This window comes from Parambassis ranga, chromosome 21 (assembly GCF_900634625.1).
Source record: "Parambassis ranga chromosome 21, fParRan2.1, whole genome shotgun sequence".
Classification (NCBI taxonomy): domain Eukaryota; kingdom Metazoa; phylum Chordata; class Actinopteri; family Ambassidae; genus Parambassis; species Parambassis ranga.
This window is the reverse complement of record NC_041041.1, coordinates 7,855,758-7,881,687: the sequence shown is the minus strand read 5'-3', so window position 1 is coordinate 7,881,687 and position 25,930 is coordinate 7,855,758. Positions and strand designations below refer to the sequence as shown.

Here is a 25,930-nt window from a genome sequence, read left to right as displayed (position 1 = left end):
ACATAATAAATAATCATTGACTAACCAAATCTAATCTACAGTTTAGTCCCCTACTAAAATTAGTATTAAAAGTAGTTTAGTAAAGTAAAGTAAAGTAAATTTGTTGCAGCCCTAAAAGTAAGTGCCGGGCCCTTTGATGCTGAGAGGTTCAGACTAAACAAAACAAAAACACTAGTGGACTTGCATGCATCCTCCTGGTCATTTAATGGTGACAAGAGCAGCAAGCAGCATGAAGAGAGGATTCACCTGTGCATGAGTGAAGGATTCACTTGTGAACGAATGAAGGATTCGCTTGTGAACAAGTGACGGATCTACTTGTGCAGCCTTCACAGCTTCACAGCCTGGCCCTTCATAGAGCCAGGCTGCACAATCATTTCCAGAGATTGCGCACAAGTGAATCCTCTCTTCATGTTGCTTTCTGCTCTTCTCACCATCAAATGACCACAAGGTCACATGTAAGACCACTTGCCTTTTTGTTTTGTTTAGTCTGCACCTGTAGACATCAAAGGGCCACACGTGCATAGCAACACTTTCTTTGTTTTTGTTTACTATGAAGACTCTGTGGTTGTGTGTACTCACAGACAACAAGATCAGTGTGCAAATGGCTCTCTTCCTCTCTAACATACACACACAGTGTGTAGACACACAATTATGTGCTAAAATACTCCCTATAACTCCATATACAAGCCAGAAACTACAGTACATGAGCACAGGCCTGCAGGTAAAGGGTTAATATGGTAATTAAGTTGTTAACTGTAAAAATCACAAATGTTACCTCCTACCAACAGGGTAAACCACCAACAATCAAGAATGCATGATTATGTAGTGCCATGGCTGTGCAGTCAAAAAAAGTGTGTTTATAATGTAAGTCTATGGGACAAAATGGGAGAAAAAAAGAAAATCCAGTGCTGTGCAAAAACTAATAATGCAATAAAGTCAATTTTTTTACTGATGTTTGACATGACCAAGACTGTAATAAAGGTTCAAAAGAATCCAGTCCACATTCACCTTTTCTATTAAAAATGAGCCATTTTGTGTGTTTTTTTTTTTCAATTTTCAGCACCACCCCTTATAAAATTGGTGATTAAAGGGTTAAAATCCTGGGGGAAAATGATTTTTTCACTACTGTTGATTAGAACTGAAGTTAATTAAAAGGTCTATGCAAAAAAATTTCAAAAAAATATTTATCTAATATATTTTTAAAACCGTTAAAGTTAGGGGACGTTTTTGTCCCCGAACAACACATTAGGGAGAAAAAAAGAAAATCCAGTGCTGTGCAAAAACTAATAATGCAATCAAGTCAATTTTTTTACTGATGTTTGACATGACCAAGACTGTAATAAAGGTTCAAAAGAATCCAGTCCACATTCACCTTTTCTATTAAAAATGAGCCATTTTGTGTTTTTTTTTTTTCAATTTTCAGCACCACCCCTCATAAAATTGGTGATTAAAGGGTTAAAATCCTGGGGGAAAATGATTTTTTCACTACTGTTGATTAGAACTGAAGTTAATTAAAAGGTCTATGCAAAAAAATTTCAAAAAAATATTTATCTAATATATTTTTAAAACCGTTAAAGTTAGGGGACGTTTTTGTCCCCGAACAACACATTAGGGTAGTGTTTGCGAACAATGCATGAGGGTTAATAAAGTATTTCGGGAGCCTGGGTGCAGCGCTAATGTATGCAGAAAATGTAAGCCTATAATAAAAGTCCTGTCTTTGTTTTTCCCAGCAGATGGCAGTGTTGCGGTAACGCCCTCCCACTCTGTTGCGTATACTGTACTGACAGCAGTGGATGACTGGCTGTAAGAGAAACCTGCTCCTGATATAGACTGCTCAGTCAGACCTCACCTCAGTGTTTACATGATGGATCCCTATCAGAACCAAAGAGGCACGAGAGAACAGCTGAACGCTGGAAGAAACGCGTCCTACCTGAGTGACAGCGCGGCAGGTGCGTCTGGAGCCCAAACACCTGTGGACAGAGGAGACCCTCAGACCGCAAACCCACCACCGGCAGACAGACAGCCTCGCTAGTAAGTCCTGTAATACATTTGAAATGAATTTTGACATTAACACAGGCCATTGTATTGTTTATGCCACCCAACAGAAATTATACGAAGGTCGAACACTAATAACAAGTCCCGCGTTTGACGTAAATGCAGTTATAAACAGGTCTATTTGTTTCTTTCCTAAAATCCACTCAGCTGACTTTCAGTTTCGTTTCATCTGATTGGAGACCGAAACGGTGCATTTAGGGGTACCAGTAAATTCCAGTTGCACCATTTTATTTTCCTGCTTCAATATAAGACCCAAAGAAACGCATGAATACCTTTATACTTTACAACAAAACAAGCTACTACATGAAAAAACAAAAAACAAAACAAGGCAACAATTCTAAAGTCTAGTAAGCTATCACATACTAAAAATACACTAAATAGCCTAGTTATTAATAAATACTTAGGGTGTGTTTGTAGTGGGGCGTTTTGTGGCAATAAAGCTATAGTGCAAACACTTTTACAATTTAAAGACAATGATCCTTTATTTATGTAAATGTTATGTAGGCAGTGTTTGTGTAATTACACTCACTGCCAGAAGAGGGTGACAGATATCCCACCATGTATGAAAGAAGCTACAAGTGAAGTCATTTCATTTTAAATTCCAAGTGAGACCACCACAGTTTTTCTAACCTTCCAATCTATTTAATGGGTTTAACACACCACTTAAACGCAGCAGCATGTCATGTTACCATATCAAAATACTTAAATAATTCTTCTGCTTGTGTGTCTCAGCTCAGGAGGATACACTGTGATCCCACCAAACGAATCTCGACGAAATGAGATTAAAATGAGTAACTATCCAATCTATAATTTATAACTTTCATCTTCAAATATGTCATTGTGTTATGTATGAAATTTCCCTGCAAAATTAATATAATCAAAATATTCTTGTTGCTGCAGCGGCTCAAAAAGACGAGGAGGTTCTTCAGAGATGGAGAGAAACAAATAGAGTTCAGTCTGTGGCCATAAATCCAGAGAAGCTGGGTAAACCAACACACACATCACCTTTAGTATTTTTCTTACTCTACGACTTTCTGATGTGATGCAATCTCTCACTTTATCTAGGTGGTCATGTGACACAATTTGAAGCCAGGGAGAGGCAGTTTAGAGATTTAAAGTGCTCCAAAATACAGAAGAAGGTACGTAAAGTTAGTCTAATCAGATATAGAATATTTCAAACACACACTATAAGATCACATGATATTTGGGATTAAAAAAAATTGAACGTTATCTTTTTCTATTTTCTAGCTGAAAAAAGAAGAGATGGACAAGAGAAGAAGACAAGAAGAAGAGGAAGAGCTGCAACGGATGAAGGCCGAACAGAGGGAGAAGGTGAGATTAAACAGGCCCAAGATTTAGGAAAGAGAAAGAAGGGTAATACTTGGAACATGAACAGAGGTAGGATGTGTTAGAGAGCACCAAACACATGCCTATGTGATGGTTTTTTTTTCTCCTGGAAAAATACATATGACAGCACAATATCATGTTCGGCCAGCAGATGTCAGTGGAGACAAGCGCCCACCTGAGTTGTACCAAAGAGTCTCCCCACACACACCCAGCACTAAAGCCATGAAAACCACCTGATTAATGGCCTTATAGTTTCCCAGTCGCCATAGACAGCCCCTTATTTGGTTCTCAGACATGTTCTCCTCCACGTCTAGCCCTGTCCTCCGTTGTGCGGTGGTTAATAAACTGCTGTACTTTTGGTGAAGGGTGATTAATGCTGGAGACCAAAGTGGTGTTCCACAGACCCTTTCCTGTTGCGCCATGACCTCTGTGAGGCCATTGGAATGTACTGGTAATCCAGCAAACTAACATATGAGCTACAGACATGATCTAACAAGATGCTGGTAAGAACCTGTCTTTGGGACATGAATCCGTCCTGACACATTTGGGCTGGGGTGCAGCATGCAGGGGCAGAGCATTATTATTATAAACACATAAAAACAACTGAACAGATGGCAGCTTGTCTCTGTGACTTGTCTCTGTTTTCTTTATCTTAGGGATAATGTATTTTTAGTTCGTTTTTGTCATGTGGAAGTTAGCATCACCCTGGTTCCCTTGACAAATACTTGCATGTTTTGTAGCAACATAACCTGACAACATTTTAGATTTGTAAAAAAAAATCTCACACATATTCAAGAACAAATCTTGGATATTTTCTGAAATTTAAACTTCCCCCTCTCTATTTACTGTTATGTAACAAAGGCAAAAGAACAGTTTGTAGGTATGTGGCTGCTTGATGTACAGTATGTAGTCTGACGGCTGATGTATTGTAGGCTGAGCGCCTGGAGGAGAGGAGGCGGCGGGACGAGCAGAGGAGGAGTGAGCAGCTCCGGCAGGATCACCTCAGGTCAGCCCTGGATCAGGTTCACTTGGGTCTCATCACTGTCACCCTGCGGTATTGTGTTGTTTTGTGTGCTGTGTTGTGTTCTTTCTTGCTCTGCAATGGATCTGAGTCATACACGTCGCATCAGATGGCACAATCTCCCGACCTTTACAAAGGAAGCTCCCAGTGTCTGATCCTCTGCTGACCTATAATTATCACTGGAGGTTTACTGAGATCCATTTTCAGTTGCCATAAAAATAATGAAGCATATCAGCTATAAATATCAGAGGAAGCAGACAGGCAGCTTGAGGTTCACCTCTGATTGCCCTCCTTTCACCTATTGTGCAGGAGGGGTTGGTACTTTAAGACAGAGCTTGAAGTCAAGATGTTTACTGTGAAAAAAAGGTCTATGCTAATGAGGTAATAATAATGATACTCAATTAAAGGGATAGTTCGGCTTCTTTGGTGACACCTCCAGGAGTCAACACACCTACAGTTTTGGTAAAGCCAACAGAACTCACAACAACACAACCGAGTAGGGCTGCAACAAACGATTTACGCGTAAATGCCATAGTTTTCCCATACATACAGCTGCAGCCTCATTGCTTCAGTCCGCGACCGCCTCCATACCCGGCGCCAAAACTGTGTGTCTGTGTCTGTGTGTGTCCGGCCTGCAAACGGCTCACCCGCGTTTCGAACCCAGGGCCTGTTGTGCCCAAAACACTGATCATCCCGCTACGCCACAAGAGAATCATTCTCAATGACGAGTCACCGAATACTAAATTAGTTGTTGATGCATTTTGTCCTCGAATATTACTCGAGTAATCATTGCAGCCCTAAAACTGAGCTAACCCTCACAACTATAAACAAAATACTGCTGAGGATCAGAACCGTTTCAGAGTAGTAAACTGACTGCTTAGTTGTCATTCCATTCTGAGAGAGCATGTCCCCCCACTTTAAATCAATTACCCTGACAGCCACAACATTACTGGAATATGATCCTGATGGCTCTGAGGGAAATTGCTTGTCTAGTAGCATCTCTGGCTTCCTTACAGGAGAAACAATAACAGGAGACAACAGACCAATGTGTGGACCTGAAGAAACAATGAAGATATTTAGAAGCAGGTTTCAGATCCTTTGTGTGAGAGCAGTGTCAGACAGGGACAAACAAACTTGGTAAACCTTGTGGGAGAGAGACATCCCAGGCTTGTAGCGTGTTTGTGGAGTAAAAGAATATGCCTTCGTGCCTTATTATTTGATTGCATGTCTCTCTTTGCTTAATGAAACTGACAAGTCATGTTTTTTATTCATTGCAGGAAAACTGAGAATTTTCTGCAGGAGCTTCAGAGCCGCACTCCACGTCCACAGACGTCCACCAGTGCCACACACACACCGCTCAGGGTGAGCCGACAACCGCATCATGTGTTTTGTTTGTACACGCAATCTCCACACCACAGTGCGTACATGTCGACACACACCAGCATCGGGTTCAGCACTGAGTCTCATATCTGCGTCATCAAAGGCTGAAAGTCTGTGGTAATTCACACCAGTAGATCTGCCTCTGTAAGCTGTTTTCTGAGTAAATACATTAGGGTGAGAAATTTTCATCGTCTGAGGCCATGTGGGTATTAAGCTGTATCCCCAAAAGGCTGAGTTGGGTGAGGAGCCCGATCCCCCTGCAATTATATCCTGGTCAGAGCTGGGGCACACGGCAGTACAGCAAAATCACAGAAAAAACACAAAGGGTAGAGTCCACTGCTTTCCCCCTTTCTTTCTTCTTGGTGTTGTTTTTTCTTGTCTGCTTCCTTTTCTCTCTTCCTCTCTGAATGTTGGTTTTCCTGGGAGGGAAGGAGTGGAAGGCTAGAAGAGTTCAAGGGACTTCCCAGAGTTCACACTGAGTAGAAGCAGACACAGGTTTCTGCACAAGAAGAAGAAGAAGAGTGGAATAACCTGCACAGGTGAAAAGTACCTGGACAAAAGCCACTGCTCCTCAACAACCAATCACATGCTCTGTCAGTTGCATGATGCACCACAGAAACCAGTTTGCATGACTGGTAAGAAAGGAAACAAAAAAACGAAAATGAAAGCAATACAATAATCCTCAAATCTCTACAAGTCCAAATTTGGACTCCACAAAATGACACGAAAAAAGTCATAATGCTGATTTACTGTCTGCAACCAGAATAAAAGTCCAGTAAACGGTTATCCATTTAGCCTGTCTGTGTGTTATAAAACAGACTTCTTTATCATTGTGACTCTTTCCCTTTTCTTCACTACACCACAGTTTGACCCTCTTTCTCACCACTGACTTTCCTGGTGAGATATTTGTATCAGGTCTGTTTGAGAGAAAGAGAAAAGCACAACAATGAGAAAAGCCCTGAAAGAAAACATTTGCTCTGTCTGCCGAGGGAGCTCTCTGCGTGTACACTTTTAACAGCGCTGTCAGTCAGCACATAATACGCTCACATCAGAGCACAGTGTGAAACACAGCATGTCCTCAGGCTGATTCCTGCTGTAACGTCGCTGATGGGCTGGGTGGAGGGTGCACAAACTATTAACACTGTGTCTGACTAAAGCTGTCAACACTCTCTAATAAATGTATGTTTTCCAAGCTAAGAATAACTGTGACCTTTTCACATTTCAAAATTAACCACAGCCACTTACTTCAGGATTTAGAGCAGGAACTACCCCAACGACTGGTTGATGAGGAGGAAAGTTATTTATAGTGAGCGCAAGAGGTCACAAAGGCCAATTAGTGTCCATAAAAGAAAAATGGACTATGTCTCATAATTTCCCATTACTATACAAATGTTTTAAAGCATTATCACATATTTCACATGTGATATTTAATACATGTATATGACAATAATCAAAAAATCATACCTTAATTATTACAAACGTTAACACAAATATTAATATCTGTTCAGCACATATATTGGACATATATGGATGGAAGACTGCAACTTTAACTTTTTACAAAGTATTGACTTTTTAAACCATTTAAGCAATGTGGATTTGGCGACTCTGCATTTTCCCTTGTAATCTTATCCTTCCACTTTAATCGTATTATCTGTGTGTGTATAATTTGCACAAGCTCAAACCTGACATTGCATTTTGCATATTGTTATGCCTTTCATCTTATAATCGTGACTCATCACTCTGAACTTGTGACTCTAAATGTGGATGCAGATTATGAAATAGTGCAATGTTGCACAGTGTAACGTTTATAACGTAATTCTCCCATCTTCTCATCTCACGATGTTACAGCTAATGACACATCCTTACCTCTGAAGTCCTCTCCTCTTCTGTCTCCTTCGTTTATTTCGTCTGCTGTTTTCCTAGCCTTCACTGTTTTGGTCTTCTCGTCCTCCTCCTCCTCTTCATCCTCCTCTTCCTCTCCTCTCCCTCTTCAAGGCTGCAGCTCTGTCAGATAGACGTCACAGATCAGGAGATGAAAGCTTGTGGCTGCCGACCAGCAAAAGTCAAACGTCTTGATGTGGTTTTGACCGGCACCCTGGGATCTGTTGTTCTTTCAGACATGGCTCCATGAAACAGATTGATCTCCCCTCCCTCATATCCTCTATTTGTAGTTGTGCGCGAGCGTTTGTGTGTGTGTGTTTTCACAGACCGTCACATTGGTTCTGCTGAAAAACCAAACACAGAAAATAATTCTAGTAAGAATGACAGTTTACAGTTTATTGCTGCTGCTTACCTGCCCTTGCATTGACAATTATTCTACCTCTCGGGTGCTCTTCTTAGCCTCCCTCCTTCTCAGAAAGCAACCGATTAGAATGAGCAGTGATGTTGAATAGTAAAACAAAGTATTAATGAATAATATGAATAGTTGTAGAACGTGTTAGGTCAATTGTCAACGTCTCCAGGCCCACTGATAGAGGAGGGTGGCATGAACACCAGACTTTTTATGTCCTATGTTTAAGAAATACATTTTTAAGTAGTTGACTCATTATTTGCTTTAGTTTTGTTTTTAGACACTGTTCAGATTTGCCACAGGGTTAACTCCACCTATCTGCAACAAGGTTCTCTGCCTTCTTTCATGGTCACAAAAATGATATGCCCTGGAAAGATTTACATGCACTTATTCATCCGACCACAGGGGGGCACAACCTACTGCACCTAAACATTTGTAATTCCAATTGCCTGTTGTTTATATGGTGAGGAAGTGTATCACACACACTTATGTATGTGTATGTATTCCATAAATACGGTCATAGAGCTGGGAACGGTATAACTACCTATTGTCAGTGTTACACAGATTTTTATTTGTTATCAGTGGGTCACTTATGTATTTATTGTGACCACCTTTACAGTAACACTGATAGAATCTTCTGAGTTCCCAGGAGAATATTACATTGTAGGATGTAAGTTATTTTTCCCCTGTTCTCTGATTGACCAAACTTTGGTTTTACTTGTTTTTTTCAGGATCTGGGAGACGCACCTAAAAGTACGAGAAATGTGGAGTTGGAGCACAAGAGGTATGAAGCATCTGTATCTGTATTCACATAAGTAATGAGGTATGCAATGCTAGAGCTAACTAAAAAATCCAAAGGCAGGAATGGAGTCAGGAAAATTAATTTGTTTTGTTCGTCTCTATGAAATAACACTATTAGTAACTGGCCCTGTTAGTGAATGTTAAGTGGCTGTTAGTCAGTACAGAAGTTTAAATACCTGTCAAGCAGTTCCCGCTCGCTACAGTACAACATTTACAAGTTTTAGTGAACCTATTTGTTTTCTTCACAGGGTGAACGCAGCCTTTCTAGATAAACTTGAGGGTCAAGGCAAAGAGAAAACAAAGGAACGTGTTGCAGATGATGAGGGTAACTATGTAGCTGCTGAAGACTTCGGACAACAAACTGGACATTACAGTCACCTGAATCCTGATCCAGAACAGAGCTCAGGCTTGACAGGAGAAGCTGGTGAGTTGAGATTAAATGTGTGAATAAAGCTCAGTTTACCATTTCTCACGCCGTTTTTTTTTAACACTGCTGGTTAACCAAATATAAATCAGACATGTGACACGAGCTGGCCGCCTCATCCTTTCTCACTGGACTGTGATTGTCTGTTTAGTCTGTGTTAAATCAAAGGCTTTGTGTGCTTCAGGAAGTTATGCGTGGTACGCAATGATACTGTACCTCCTGGCATTCAGATCCTGCTGATACTTGTAGTTTGTGAGAAATGGGAAAAGTGTGTATAATTGTAAGAACATTTTCCCCCTTTGTTCTTTTGGTTACTACAAATCGAGCAAAAATATCATATGCATGCAAGTGAGACAAACACACACCAAAACATGCCCGCATTAATCTTCTGTCAATCTGAGAGGGAAATTCTCCGGAAGCATTGAGACCAGGCTCAATGACAGATTCTCGGCCTGTAGCCAGACATGCTGAGAGGAGCAGTTCCACCCTTCTATAATTGGCCTGCATTGACACCTGACTGGATGCCATACACTAATGAATACCTGCCACACACAAAAATAAACAGAAAGAAACAAGAAAGAAAAAGAAAACGAGAAAGAAAACGGAAACTGAATTCGAAGCAATTATTACGAGTTGTAGTCAAGCATTTCACAAAACTGCACTTGGGCATTCTATAAGAAGTAAACACTGACATTGTATAGTTTAACAGAGATTTTAGATTATGATGTGAGGTAAGCAATATTTCACTGTATAAAATGTAATATTCCTAATATAATCACCTGCACAAACTCAAAAATCCCTGTCTATTAGCACAGGAGACAAGTAAGGGAGACATAATATAAAACAAAAAAGGCAAGAAATCATTATTTATGATGACAATTCAAGTTGTCTGTGTCTTAAGTAATTCTTCAATTGACTAAACGCATTGTGCTAACTGCTACCATTTTGGCACAGTCTAAAGCCAAAGATATTTTTTCCAAGCCTATGAGGATCTGCGTAGCAAAAATTTCAGAGGACAAACGTGAGCCTCAGTGCGGATGTCCCCTTTCTAAAAGGCCACTTGCAAGGACACCACCTGCAAAGGTGCCAGAAAACCAAAAAGCTGCTGACTTTCTGAGTTAGAGGTTTGGTGGAGCCAGCCTCCCTGCGCATAGTCTTTAAAAGAAATTAATAATTTGCTAGGCAATCGAAGACACATGAGAGGAAAGTGTGTGTTTCATTATAGTCTCTACGATCCTATCAGCTGTGCACGTGTGGACTGCAGACTCAAGTTGGAACCTTTTTCTCTCTCTCTCTCTCCGTGTCACTCAAAGCAGACAAGCTCTTAATTTTTCAAGTGCTAATGTAACTGAAACCTCCTTTTCAATTCATTAATCTAATGATGCATTTAGCCTACTCAGTCATGACAGGCCTCAAACACAGTCTTTAGTGCCTCAGTAATCCCTGGTCTTGTGTTACCAGACATAAAAAATGAGTCCAATCACAGTCATGTGTTTTGTACAGATTTGGAACAGAGGCACTGGTTTTGGATCTGTACTTGGTGTTGGTGGAGCAAGAGTTGACGTATTAGCTTGGTATTTTTAATATCCAGTGTCATGCACAGTATTCTCAGCCCAGTTTACAATCCATCTTGTCCCACCTCTCTATAGCCTTTCATTCTTGACTAACTGCCATGCAAACACTCACCACAGCAGACGACTTCACTCGGCCGAGGTTTAAGTTAAAATATCCAAGAATACTTCAAACTTCCAGGATTGCCACTGCCATTGTGGGCACACTTAGACATGTGGCAATCCCACAACATCCTCATCCGCTAGGCCTAGTCTTTATTTCACCAGCGTGTCAATCCTGTCTTTTTTTTATTCTGCAATGACCTGCTTGAGCCTCCTGCCTGGCTGGGTAATGGCCTGTCTTGTCTGTCCTTCACTGTTACCCAGGCCTGTGTTTCAGATTTTCTGGTCTTAAAGCTTGTCCAGAATGGATCATGTGGGTAAGGAAGAGATGCAAAAGTGGTCAGACAAACTGACTGAAAAAAAATTACAGCAAAAATCTTAGCTTTTGTTGCATTTTAAAGGTTAACCTTGTAATCATTGAACCATCATTTTCTCATTAGACTTTTTTAAACTAGAAAGCTTAATGGCACATTTTCAAAGCAACAAAAAAGGAGTCGGGACTCCTGGTGAAGTAAGTGTCTGCAGTGGCCAATTTCTCTTAGATGACAAACATTTCAAGGGAAGGTTTTTTAGCCACACGTTGACAGTAGAGTGCTAGAGACAAACAAAACAGGAAAAAACAACCAAAACAGATGGCGCAGAGGGACAGCAATTGTGATGGGGTTTTGTTACTACATTCCTGTGTACAAATCTTCAATACATGTTTTTATAGTCTGTCTGTTAGCACATAGACAGTCTCAATATGTCACCTACCACCGTTATCCAAGTTTAACTTCACTCTAATACCTCTGACCTGCTGTTGGTAGCAGCCCACTGCATTCTGGGCATTAAAGTTGGGAATATCACAGGTGGTTTTCTTCAAAATATTAGTGTATTTTTACAGTGACCAAGTATAAAATATGTTGCGAGGTGCCTCACAACCTGACTTTGAATGCAAATATTCAATATAACAGACCATACTAGCTCATTGATAAAAATAATACAATTACAAGACCTCTAACAGTGCACAAGAATGAGATAATGCAGAACAATACACAGTACCATAGTCAGGTGAAACAAAGAACCCTTTATCAACAGTGGGACAGCCCTGTGGGAACTCAGTGTGGATTATTTCTATCCTGTGTGTTTTCCAGAACCCGACTACGACTGGGCCTTGATGAAACTGATTAACAGCTTTCCAGACTGCAACAGAGATTTCCTAGAGGACATCCTTTACCAGTGCAGCGGTGATTACGAGCAGGCCTACACACTACTCATCTGCACACTCAACTGAGTATCACATATCTGCATGGATTTAATAGTGTCTGATACTTTCAGAAATGGCCAAAATGAAAAAAATGTATAAATCAGTATTCAGATGTTACAGAAAAGGAAAATGATTCCTTGGTGGTGGAAGAAAGAAAAAAAAAAGTCAAAAGCTACACCGACTGCAGTACACAACAGCCATAACAGATACCTACAGAGGAATATATTTTTCTCGTGATCTGTTTTTGATTATGCTATTAATCATTGAGTGTTTGGTGTCTTGTATCTGTCTGCATGCAGCGGTGAGTCATGTCGGGTTTCTGCCCTGACATGGAGTTAAATTGATGTTCGTTTTTACCAGTTTGGTTGAAGGTCATCACCATGACTCATGATCTTAAGATCATTTTTGGGGTTCTTAATCAAATCAGTGTGTGCAGATGGAAGAAAGCACTACCCAACTAAATGATGCTTTTTGTTTGTTTTATAATCAGATTCATGTGTGATGTATCTATAACGGGATGACAAAAACATGAAAAGTGAGCAAAGACTTTCTGTAAAAAAATCTTTGGTGATCGGTTTTCAATTCAAAGTCAACAAAACCCCTTTTAAGCCCCTCACTGTTCAAGGGTGTGTGTCATAAGTTTCCCTCTCATTTGTGCATTCTGTGTAGTGGTTTCCAGGTGGGCAGTGGGCATAGAGCTGCTGTTGGGACAGTATAAATGTATAAAATATATAATTATAAAGGGCTGAGCTGGACAGCAGAGATGGTTATCACCTCACTGAGGCAACAAGGAACACAGAGAACAAAGGGTGGTGCTCTCAACATAAAGGGCTGAAAATCCCCCTGCATGAAATCATGACATGTTTTTTGCTTACAATGATGTCATCCAGCAAATATGTTTCTAACAAGAATGTCACCCTGAGAGTTCAGCACTTCGGTGGTCCATATACACACATTTTTGTTTATTTTTCTGTGAACATCACTGAATAAATATCTCATTTTAAACCCTACTGAATATGTATTTATATATATTTATTTATTATTATTGGTAACCTAAATCTTCATATCAAACATTCATGTTCAGACAAACTGCTGTGATCTGACTTAAAGAGGCTCTAGGTTACCACTGTGAAAGAATTATTTGTGCAGTCTCTATTTTCCCTGTAAACTGTACTACATTACAAAGTCCTTTCCAGAAAACCCATTGGGAAAAAGACCAAACTATAAAATATCATCTTATTTTCTTCCTTGGGTGCTTACAGCAAAACTAATAATATAGTTTAAATACATTAAAATAATCTGACATTTTGGAGAAAACATTTGTTCTTTTTCATCTAGAGGTAGAAAACACAATAGATATCACGTTAATCGGGCTTATTAGTATAGTATAGGAAAAAACCTGAGATGAACTGCCTGTGTGTACACATGAGTGGGTAAGAGATGGAGACACGCCATTTCTATCACCTCATCAATACAGTTCAGTGAATGTTTGTGAGCTGGTGAGACACTGTTGTGGGAAGGTATTGGGTGATGTCTTCTCAAGCTGTGTGGATCACTTACAGGACAGTTCAATAAGCAAGTGGAAACAGCTCTGGGAGAGGCTGCACAGCAGATCTGTGGGCTGTTCCAAGGAATACGTTGACTGTGTTATCTGGGTAAAAACATGAAATCCCCTCAGATTTGTTACATGAATGGATGTAGAATGACTTGTTGCAAATATGTCAGTTAACCATCTGCATCTTGGAAAAGGCCCTAAACATGACTGTGAGTGTTTTAGTTGTGAGTTGTGGGATAGGATATCATGTAGACTTTGAGGGGAACTTATTTGCATCTGCTGTGATGAATTACAGTCTGATTAAGACTGTCCTGCAGAAAAAAACAACTCTATTAGTCATTTGTCCAGACAGCTGAAAACAGCTATGTCTACATTCAGTTTCAAAGTAGAAGGTGGCGTGACTTTTACATTAGGAGGAGTGAAGTTGAACAGATGGGAGTACAGGGTGCACGAAAAATTTAGAGTGTTGGCTAGTTATTTTTAAATTAAATGGTAAAATAATTGGAAAGGACAGACGTTTTTAAAAGAATGATATACATACTGAAAATCAGTGTCTGTCACAACTCTACTGAGCCACTCAGATCAATGAATCCCTAAAGAAAACCTTGGAAGCCAACCTTATAGCAATTACAATTTATGAATGAATGGTCACTTCTTGCCATCATCACACTTAAAACACCACCCCAAACTGCCAGTGCCTCCTCACAGAATGCTGACTTGTCCACAAGCAGATGGCTCGAAGCCTGCCAGATTAATTTGTGTCTAAATTGCACAAATCTGAAGGTTAGATTTGTCCGATAATAAAGTAAATGTCACCAAATAGCATGCAGACTAAAAAGAGTAAACACCAGGTGAAGAAATGAACAATGCATAATTTGACACATAAGTCAAGAGAAGAAAACAACAATACGATAAGTTACACATGAACCAAAGCAGTAATATAGTAAGCCAAAGCATTTTCACAATGGGTTTCTATAAAACTAATTATTAGGCCAGCTTTAAAATGTAATGTTCAAATGTATTGTGAGATAAGGTTAAAGACAAGGATAGCATTAGCTAATTCAAACCAATTGCTTAAACATTGAGCATGGTGCCTGTACGAGTCAAAGAGACACTAGGTTGCACTCTACCCTGTAAATGTCTCAAGTATTACTCCCTTGTGTCCCATCATCTCCCACCTATCAGTTAGGTGGTTTCCTTGAGACCAATCTTTACACAACTTTAACCGTTTAGTTTTGGTCTAACCTCAACCACAGATGTGGCAGCTAAAGATAAAGGCTCATATGAGTCATTCCGGCCCTGAAAAATGACCTACTTTGGTCTGTAGGTATGAGTACTACATGAGTAGTTTCTGATCCTTGTGGAACAATTGTTTTTCAAGACAAGATACTCAAATGAGGAAGGGGTGTCAAAGACTTGAAGCAGGGGAGGTTTGGTCTCTTAGGAGAGAGGAAAAGGGGGCAGGTGCAGCAGGAAACAGATTCTTTCCCAGAGCTTCAAAGCGATGGATATTTCTGCCTGCATAACATCCAATCTGCACAAAGCAAACATATGTTTGACAGACAAGTATTGTGCCAACACATGTGGAGGTAAATACACAAAAACACCCACCTTACTCCCACCAGAGTGAAGGATACTGATCCTTTCCTGTCCGGTCGCCTGCGCTGGTACAATGTTATTCTTGAATAGAGATGAGTCAGAGAACATGGTGTTCAGGAAGTACTGCCTTTTCACTCTCATGCTAATATTCTCCAGCAGGTCGTCCGTTTCCGTCTCTTAGCCACTAGGTGTGCATGAGTCGGAGTGTGTGCGTGTTGTGATAAATGGACTCCAGTGAGATCAAATACAAGTGGAATTTATTTGAATAAACTCAACTCAAACTCAAAGTCTTCAACATGTATTCATTATGTTAGTGTCATGACTCACAACTGCAAAAACCACGCACAGCTGAGGAGTGTAGCTACAAGCTAGCATAAACATTAGGACTGTTTAAGGAATTAGTTTGAGGTTTGATGTATTGAACTCTTACTGCAGCAACACAATGTCAAGCTTTCTTTCTCTCCACTTGTTGTACCTTCAGGCCATTGTCCGTGTTGAAGTCACAGGACCACCCAGTTGTTGTTTCTGAGGATGAGTTGTCCCTCCAGGACGACCATTACCTCAGTATATGGCACAGCTACACAGACTAACACACATGCAAGGATGCTGAGGCCTACAAACAATTTGTGAGACCAAGAGTTGGGGGATTCCCAGAGGGTGGTTCACAGTCAGAATGAGGTAACCTCATGCTGCAGTGTTACACACACACACACACACACACACACACACACACACACCCCAAAACTTCTGGGTGAAAAATATATTAAAATATGTCCACTTCAGATACACCCCAACAGGCAGACACAGCCATGGACTTCTGGAGAATATTAAATACTGGTTTAAAGAGCATAAAGTATTTTGATATGTCGGAAATCACTTCCATTTGTTTTTATAGCTGTGGAGATTGTTATTTGAAAGGCTATTTTGCATCAAGTTACAGTATGAGCTAGTGGTGTAAAGACTACAGTTTCTCTGTCAAAGAAACGCTATGCACAAGATGAGGAGAGTAAATCTGCACTCTGCAGCAAGGCTGTGAGATGATAAGATGATAAGATGATGATGATGATGATGAGATGATAAGATCTACAGCAAGCTTGTGTGATCCCAGCAGAGATAACAGTAAACCGATGACTATCTATCACCAGCATGTCCATATTAACTTTTGAAAGAGCAAAAAATAGTATAACTAATCTTATAACATCAAGGTCAGTAGGTTTAAAATAATTGTTCATCACAAAACAAACAATAGAAATAAAAAAAAAGGAATTTGAGTAAGATCAGCAGCAATGGTCGTTTTTCAGAAACAATGTCCTGGTTACACTGGGTAATCCACAGACCTCACTGATGGCTCGCACTGGGACTATTTCTACAGTAGAAAGTAGTTCCAATAAAAACTGCTTCGAGTGAGGTCTGTGGACTATCCAGAGCAACCCGAGACATTCTTTCTAGAAATAGTAGTTCCTCAAGTTTTTCAATTGTAATTTTTCGACACTTTGAACACCACAGGCCGATTTCCAGTCACCTCCATTAGGGGTGGTGACAGAAAACTCACAGAAGGATATTTCAAAACTTCAGCAGAGAAAACCAAAACTATCTGCATAGTAAGCTGTAAGCAGGAAAACATGTTTATTTTTTGATTCGAGTACTGACCCTTTAAATTACTTATGTGCGAGGTTGTCAGGTTGCAGCTGGCTGAGTTCGGCCTGACGTGGATACAACAATTTACACATCCAGAAGACACTGACTGTCTGAGTGCATTTTGGATTTGATAGCACCTTGCTAGCACCCACTGCTTTCTGTATGCAGTGTAGTTGTGTTAAGTCTGTACCAGCTGCCATTAAACATTTCCTATAGTAAGGTATATTACAGGACAACACCATGTAACCACCTAAAAATGTAAGCGTGAGATGTGCTTTCAAACACTCTTGCACTGACTTTGTATCTCTCTCTCTCACACACACACACAATTTGCACTCACAAACAATGTCAAACCACAACTGAGTCACATAGCTTCCTGAGGGAAAATCAGCTCCACAACAAGGTTAGTGCAGGCACTCCCCGCCTGTTGGCTGATATCGCTGACAGCAGCACATGTCTTGTGCGTTTCCATTCACTTTACTCACACTCATCTCTGCAATCAAACACTGAGAGCCCCTCAAAATACACAGCAACATGCAAAAAAAATAGGGAGGTTAGATTAGATATCATGCAACACTGCCGTGGAGGAGACTGATTGAGCCTATATCCATTCTGAACCAGGATATTGAGCCAAACATCGAGAGTCCTGCAACAGATGGTCTGACCACCGCACAAACCCATGCAGACTGAATTACATGAAAGCCACTGAGATCCTTGGAAGAAGGTTCCAACAATATCAGATAGATAGATATCAGATAGAATTGTCATTTTGTTTCCTTATTTGAGCTCATTTGTATGAACTTTATTGCCAGTGTCACTGAACAAATATGCCCAGGTGCATATGCTCATTGTTAGTGCCACATGGTGGTTATTTCATTGATCATGAGCAGACATTAAATTCACATGACTATCACTGTTTGGATCACAGAGCACACCAAAATAAGTCTGAACCGAGCATTTTATACCAATCATACATAAATCCTTAGTGTAAGCAGCATAGCCAGGAAAGCTTTCACATATAAGCCCAACAATAGATAAAAAACAAAATTATTCTAAATGTGTAAACACACAAAAAGACAAGGAGGTTATATTTCACGTTGGGAGAGATATGAAGGATCTGATGCAAAGGTATGCTCTTTATCCTCAATGGTTTCCTGTGTGGTCCACAATTTGCGACTAGTGTTACACAGACCTCGTCTCATCCAGCATCTATTACACAGACAGAACCAAGGTCAGAGCACAGATATTACCCTGTAATGATGATTTATAGGCTTATTCATAACTTTGTGACATCTTAAAAAATGCAGAGCAGTAAGATAATATACACTCATCTGTTTTCGTTGATTCCCCCTGCTTTTGGATGCATCCAAGTCCATGACACAGTTTTACAGCTCAGCCTATTTTCACTTGCACTACAAATCCATAGGAAATAAAACATGACCAAAGGAAATAAAAAGAGAACTTTCTGCTATAACTCCAATGTAACCAAAGTCACAGAAATATCAGTTAGAATTACCAACATTCCCACAAACAGTAGATGGGGGCTGTGTGTGGATCAAGAAAAACACAGCTGGTGACAGGAGAGCCGGTCTGTCAACTGGTGTTTTTTTTTTTTTTAATCATCACTGCTCTGACCTCAGACCGATCCGTACATCTATTCAGTTCTAATGAATGTGACTCACTGTGTTTATAATGGCAGACTCCAGGTTCATCTTTGTGCTAAGGCAGGTCACAAGTTCAGCCCTTTAAAGGTGGAGATACTGAGGGTGAAGCCGGGGTGAAGGGCTGCAGGGTTCAAGCACCAGGATGTAATTTACACATTAAAAGTTACAGACACACGCACTTAAAATGCTCTGCTGATATCACAGAAACACGTGTTCTAGCAATTTACCCCTCGTGCAAAAAAGCCAAAATAACATCTTTCCAGCTTAGCAACTGTCAACAGCACGACCAAAGGCAATGTCATCATAGGATTGGTTCTAAGTTTCCTCCACCCACAGGATGGTTTGCCCGGTGCCCCATTTCTATTTTATTGCTTATACTAAGGCACAAACAAACACACACTAACACTAGTGGTGGGATGAAAACGACTAAAACCACTAATCATTTCAGGGCCACTGTGCTGATTCCCACTCATCTTAAGACAGAGAGAAACAGTAAAAAAAATGGAGGGAGAGTTGTTTCTTCTGTTTAACTAGGATTCAGCTTCATATCCTTAGCCCCCAACCCCAGACCAAAAATGGTGGTCGTGTTCATCTTTTCGTATGTTGTTTCATGTCATCAGCTGGTTTAGAGGGGTGTTAAGCTGTGCTGCTGCTGCTATATGCTATTCTAACAGGAGGTTTTGGAATTAAAAGGGCAAGACACACAAACAGACAGATGGACAGGGAGATGACAAAGTTTGCAAACTGGCTGTGAAGGCAGACCTACAGTGCAGTGTGGCTGGTTTGCACAGCGTACAGTATGTGGTCCAGTGGGAGTTGACTGGGAGTATAATTAGAGGCTTGTTTCAAGTGGAACAGACCTTACAGTAACAAGGCTGTGACGGTGACAGATTGATAGTGTGTAATGGGAGGTTAGGACAACACTGGAGGTCCTCATGAATGGATGAGCATGTTACCTACTGTGCTGCAGTGGGTAATGTACATGATCTGTCCCGAGTCTGGGAAAGAAATTTGGGAAAATCCCACGGGGGTATGCACTTGAAGCATACACTTGCATTGACAGAGACAGAGATTAAAAAAAAACTCATTTTTTCTTCACTCAAATTAGATGATGCAACTCAAATATAAAAATAACTTTAACCCTGTTAGAAAGCTGATTGTCACAGTCACACTAGTTACTGTGGATTTAGATCAAGTTTGTGTAAAAGGGTGGGGTACTGGGTGGCTTTAGGTCCAACAATCATTTCTGTGCAGTTTCTGGCTGTAATGAAAGGCTTTTTAAGAAAGCATGGATTTTTAAATTTGCTGGTGAGTTGTCAGGCATTAGAGGGTTAAATCAAGGCAAATGACAAATAACCTTCCTGTCATCTCTTGTGTTGAAATGAGGCTAATTTCTCCCTGTGTAACAGTGGTGTGGCAAAGTAGAAACATTCCATATCAAGCTACACATTATGCAGGATTAATGGAATATGAAAAACCTCTGTGGGAAAACAATTTGCCCAGTTTCTGTGGTCAAGCACAAATGATTCAGGAAGATTTAGAACTGCACAAATACTCTTGTACAGAAGCCTGATAACATTTCCAAACATTCTAATTGCTCACACTGAAATCAAAATGAGTATTTGCAAGATCCAGGCAGTCCAGGAAAAGTTTGATTCAGGAGCAGCAGAAAGAATAGCACAAACAGCTTACAGTACAATGAACCCAAAAACACGGGTCAGCTCCTTTCCCTAAAAACATTCCCTGAAACAAACTCAGTGACTTAATATAGCCATTCCCTTCGGACCCTGCCCTGACCCAAGCTTGACCATGTCCTGACCAAACCTGTGGTCGCTCGCTGTCTCACTAGGATCCTCACTGATGACTCTGAACTCTCAGAAATGCTTTGGCTCAGTGGACCCACTTCATCAAGTCAGGAGACTGCAGAACAACATACACACACACAAGCTCATGCGCAGCCATGCATGCATGTACAGAGACACCGAAATGGACAAACACACACACACATTTGCACACTGTAATGCTTTCTCAGCATACTGTAGCTGGCTACATTTGCGCAACGGCCAATTCAAAGCAATTATGGTCTTCCTACCAAAACAGGTCTCCCCAGACTGTCTGTCCAACTGCTTTGCACAAAGAGCTTTATTTCACTTAGATCCATCTCATACAATAAATCATGGACATTACAGCATAATTGTGATGTATATTCTTTTGTGGTCATATCTTACCATACTAGATTGCCTACATTATGCAAATACTCTGTGTTAAGAACACTGATGAGTTTTGAAATGGCATTCACTGTCTGCCCTTCCTCCTGACTCTTTGTTGTGTTTACACTGCTGTTATTGTCTTTCTGAATCAGATATTTAGGGTAACACATTGGTGACTGTGTGACTATCTGTGTGCAGAGTTACATATTATTTACCAGGGAGCATGTTTGGATTTTGCATTTCAAGTGTGCAAAATATATTGGTTATGATTTTTTAGTGAAACCTGCATCTGCATTCAGCTTTTATAGAACATACAAGTATCCAGGTGGCTGATCCCTGCATGCTATTTGCACCTACGTATATAGCTTACACACATAAAACGGCAATAAAAAAAAATACACCCTACAAAACCGCTATTATTTTAATTTGCTGATGTATTTACTTCAGTTGTTGACAGGCAGAAAGTTTCAATCAATAAACTCATATTCAGCTGTGTATAACCCAGGACACAGGCAAAGCCCTTAGCAACTCCCTGTGGGCATTACTTAAGCAGTGTTTGTACTGAGCCTGTGTAGTTGAGTGATAACTCTTCTGTGGTGAACATGCTGATTTCTAGCAAAACCAACATTAGTTTAGTCTTTTGTTTTTACTATATTGTTGACTTCAATAGTTCAGTGTATTTCTATATGTATGTCTGTTTAAGAATGCACATTGTCACATCTGCTTTCTACAGCTGAGCCGTTAACTTATATGTTCTATCCTCTAGTGTAGCATTTTATTTGCTAATCATATGTTCCCTCTATAATATGTGGATTGACCCATAAAAAAACAAAAAATTACAGTACAGTCTCAAAACGTATATTGACGCTGCTTGAAATACATCTGAAGAAAATGTCAGCTAACGTTTCCATGGTAAATATTAGGGGTGTAAGAAAAAATAGATTCTGTGAAATATTGCGATTTTTTATTTGGGGATACTGGAATCGATTGAAGTTGTGGCCAAAACGATTTTTTATTAATTATTTATGAGCAAACGTTAATTTCAGCGTCTTACTTTCGTGGTGCACACTGTGTCTTTAAGCAGCTCTGCTTAAGCCACCACGCCATAGCTGTTTATTCTCTAGTCTCACAGTTGTTGTTACACAGCTCAATGTTGATACTGAACATGGCTGACACGACAACGAGATACGAGAGGTGTGTATATACACACACACATAATCGCAATATATCATCTTTGTTACAGTATCAGGATATATCGTATTGTATCGTGACATGTGTATCGTGATATGTGTTGTATCGCCAGATTCTTGCCGATACACAGCCCTAGTAAATATGTGTTGTAAATAACTCATTACCCCATAGGGCAGCTGGATTCTTGCAAGATTTGCAAAATCACAATATCACACCACAATCCATCTTGCCAGGTTTCAAGCTACATACACTAGAGTAGAGGCCAAACAAGAGTTACATGGGCCAGTTAAGACACTGCTGAGGAACAACCAGTGTGTCAACACTCTATAGTAACAATAATAAGAAGAAACCAGAAGTGTTAAATTTAGCTTATGACAGATGGTTCATTCATTCACCCAGATGCACAAAAATTTTGAATATACGCCTAGTCATGGGCAGCTCTCACTTTACTGGCATGTTCTCATGGTCAAGGAAACCTAAGTGTATTTCGCAAAACACAATAATACTGTAAATAACTATTTGCAGGAACCTAATGACATCCAAGTTGTAGTTAAAATGATAATTAATGCAACCACTAATCTGTTCTACATATGTTTAATTTCTGATTTAATTAATTTTCTGTGGTTGATGAATCAGAGTTGTTAAGCTCCTCCAGGTCCACACCCTTATTTCTGTCTGACATTATCTATTTTTTCCTCAGCACGTGCATGTGGACTAAAAACTAATACAGAAAAATACATTTACAACAGAAACAAAAGCCTCAAAGGAGATTAATATTCTCTGAAGTGAGATCTATACCACAACCACACTGCCAAACCCTCTGACACACACACTTACATTCACAAGCAGACATATGACAACTGCATGACCGAGTGTTTCCTGGCCTTTCGCTCTTCTGTAAGGGAGTCTTACCAGAAACATGTCTATCCAAGATCCACCAAATCTGTCTGAGGTTGGAGACGTTAACACCTAGCTTGACTCCATCGTCATTTCCTACAGTAAATGTCTCGTCCACCCCCGACTCTGTCTGCAGTTCCATGAAAAGCCAGCCATGACCAGAAATGGGTGGATGGCCTTAACTAATGCTGTGTGTAATTGTTGCAATTATCGAGAAGACAAATCAAATCATGAGGACTTAGCTTGTCGTGAAAAGCCAGATATGTGGGTACCAGTGTGCTGCCTGATGACATGCAGAGCTGTGACAACTACTTGCGCAAGGCTCATCAGTGCCTTAGTTGAGAAATAGGTTTTGACTCGGAAAGTTGATTTGCAGTTGGGGTTTTTGGGGTCATTACCTAGCTGCTTGTGCCAGTTTCTGTTAGAGCAGCAAAATGAAACACAGTGCTTGGAACAAAGAATGGAATGACAGATTATTGTTAGAAAAGGGTCTTACTGACTAGTAAATTTCTACCGAAATTCAAATTGATCTTAACCCCAGAGGTGTCTGTCTGTCCATCTTTTGAATTTTTGTCATGTGACTGCTCCTCACAAGTGAGTCAATCATGGCTTCCAAGTTGTGCCGACTAGTGCAGCCTTGTTTGTGCAAATGGTTTACTTTTTATGTGTAAAAAAAAAAATATGAAATATCATCAGTACACAGAACCATACTGCACATGTGATGTGTTAATAAGGACCATCTAAAACTTGAAAGGCCCATCTTCCCAGTTTTCAAAAGATTCAGCCTCTGTTGGACTTTATTTCAAATACTCTGTTGTAATGCATTCTTCTGAGGAAATAGTCAGCAAAAGGTTTTAAAATGAATTCATCCCTGTGTGAGTATTGCTTTTGCATAATGGTGGCAGTGGATAACAAAACCACATCTGCTATTTTGCTATTGTTTTCTGCCAATAATCTCCATTTATAATAAAATGGCATCACTAAGTCTACGGTGCTATAATCCAATTATCTGAATAAGTAAAAGGCTATTTTTTGCAGCTGATCAAATGTGCAACTTTGCCACGTGTTCTCGATTTGAGTTTCCATGAGATTTTCAGTTTAACTTATTGTCCCTGAAAAGAAATTGAAACTATTTTTTTCATTTCGTTCACAGTCGAAGCTGCATCTCAGGGCCCCGTCTGACACAAAAAGCAGGAGCGGAAACGCCAGGATACTACCTGGTTATCTGTGGGTGGTTTCAGCCTCATGACCTTTCTAAACAAAAGCTGCAGATGTGGGTTTCGCTTTCAAAGGTGTTTTTTAGTTATCTCTGACACAGATTTTTATCAGATAAACACCAACTATTGTTCAGTCTGCACAGTACTTCACCTCCTCGTGTCTTACAGGGCCGACCTAGCAAGCCCTTTGCCCTGCCTGAAGAAGACAGTTTTGGAGCCTACGAAGGCTGCAACTTATTTTGGTACCAAATAAAGTGAAGTCACCTTGGAGAGCGGTGACGTCTGCAGCTACATTCCAGCTCAAGTGTTGCTCTCTTACAAGCGGGGTAACTGAGAATCCTCATGGCGGTTTGTTTGATTAAACACAGCCTTTCACTTGACTTTGCGGTGAATAATAAAACTAATGCACCCTGCTCTGTGGGAAATGTCAAGCTTGCAAACCATGTCTAATAAACATCCAGCCAATCTGGATCGATGTCTGGTCAGCGTCAACAGGCCAAGACGAAGGAGGCTTTGAAATGGCAGTGACACACACCACAGCCAGGGCATCTGAACTTTTCCCCTCCTGGCAGTATTAATCTGCACGTTGTTTAAACTAATTGAGATGGAGATAAATCTGTCAGTGTGCCTGCCTGAGGTCAGTGAAGCGAGGTAGGGGTGTTAATGTCACAGTAACATGCCAGCTGAGGATTCCCTAAGAGTCCTTAAGAGAAATAACAGTTGTGTGGTGCAAGGGTGTGTGTAAGGTTGAATACGGTACTGTGTGTGTGTGTGTTGGCTGGAGGGAGTACAGTGACTCTGAAACCAAAGAGCCCTGCCCACTCCCACAGTGGAAAGAATGACGTGTTATTCTGTAAATGACACTATTGACCAAACAGATGCTTGCCTGAGGTGAGACCCTGAAATTCAATGTTTGTGTTTGTGTGTCACGACGGCCCGAAAATTAATGTATGTGTGAATCACCTTGCGTGCAGCAGTTGGCAAACAAAATATTCTTTTAATTCTACATGAGCTGATGAGCTAGTGCTCCTGCAGATAGCATTGAACACCATCGTTGTGGCCTCCTGTGGAGCACTTGGGTTAAAAATCCTCCATCGTCTGTTGTGGTTTCAGTCTGTGTGTGTGGACTGAGGGGGCCGGCACCTTGTTGTACTCTCTCAGGGTGCTTTCTAATCACATCCACCGCAAAGGAAGCTGTTTATGATGTGTAGGTGTGTGTCCATGTGAGCCGCTGGTGGGCCTGTATTGTGAGACTGCAGGTGCAGATGAATGCAGTGTGTTTTGCTTTATGAGTGTGTAAGTGAGTGAGTGAGTAAGTGTAGTGTGTAAGAGTGCGTGAGCAAGTGTTTTGCGTGAGAGTCCATCTCCCTTCATGTGGTCACTGAATCTTGCCACAGTTAGCATAATTGTGTTTACAGTAAAGCTACTGCCTACTTCTGACTGGCTGTGGAACAAACACTTACTGGATCGGAATCAAATCCAAGGCCAATTGCTGCAGTGTGGGGTTTAAAATAAACTGTGTTGTTAGGTATCAAGAAAACACAAAAGGGTGGCTCAAAATTAATACTCTTTATGCAGTCCAACTAAAATGTTTTGCTACTTATACAAGTCAAAATCAAGAGACAAGCAAACCAGCCCTAACACAATGACTGTCATGTTACACACACTGGCGCATTTTCATTCTGGTTTCAACTATCTTTAGCTGTCTCCTCCTAAACTTCC

General features: G+C 40.4%; 1 protein-coding gene across 1 annotated transcript; it reads left to right on the top strand.

The window, feature by feature from the left end:
- Positions 1-1,754: 1,754 nt before the first annotated feature.
- Positions 1,755-13,252, top strand: epsti1 (epithelial stromal interaction 1). The gene is made up of 10 exons (XM_028394014.1): positions 1,755-2,031; positions 2,788-2,846; positions 2,956-3,039; positions 3,121-3,194; positions 3,304-3,387; positions 4,335-4,408; positions 5,701-5,785; positions 8,825-8,877; positions 9,143-9,318; positions 12,125-13,252. Exons 1-10 carry the CDS (start codon positions 1,862-1,864, stop codon positions 12,262-12,264), a joined length of 999 nt encoding a protein of 332 aa, XP_028249815.1. The 5' UTR covers positions 1,755-1,861; the 3' UTR covers positions 12,265-13,252.
- Positions 13,253-25,930: the final 12,678 nt, after the last annotated feature.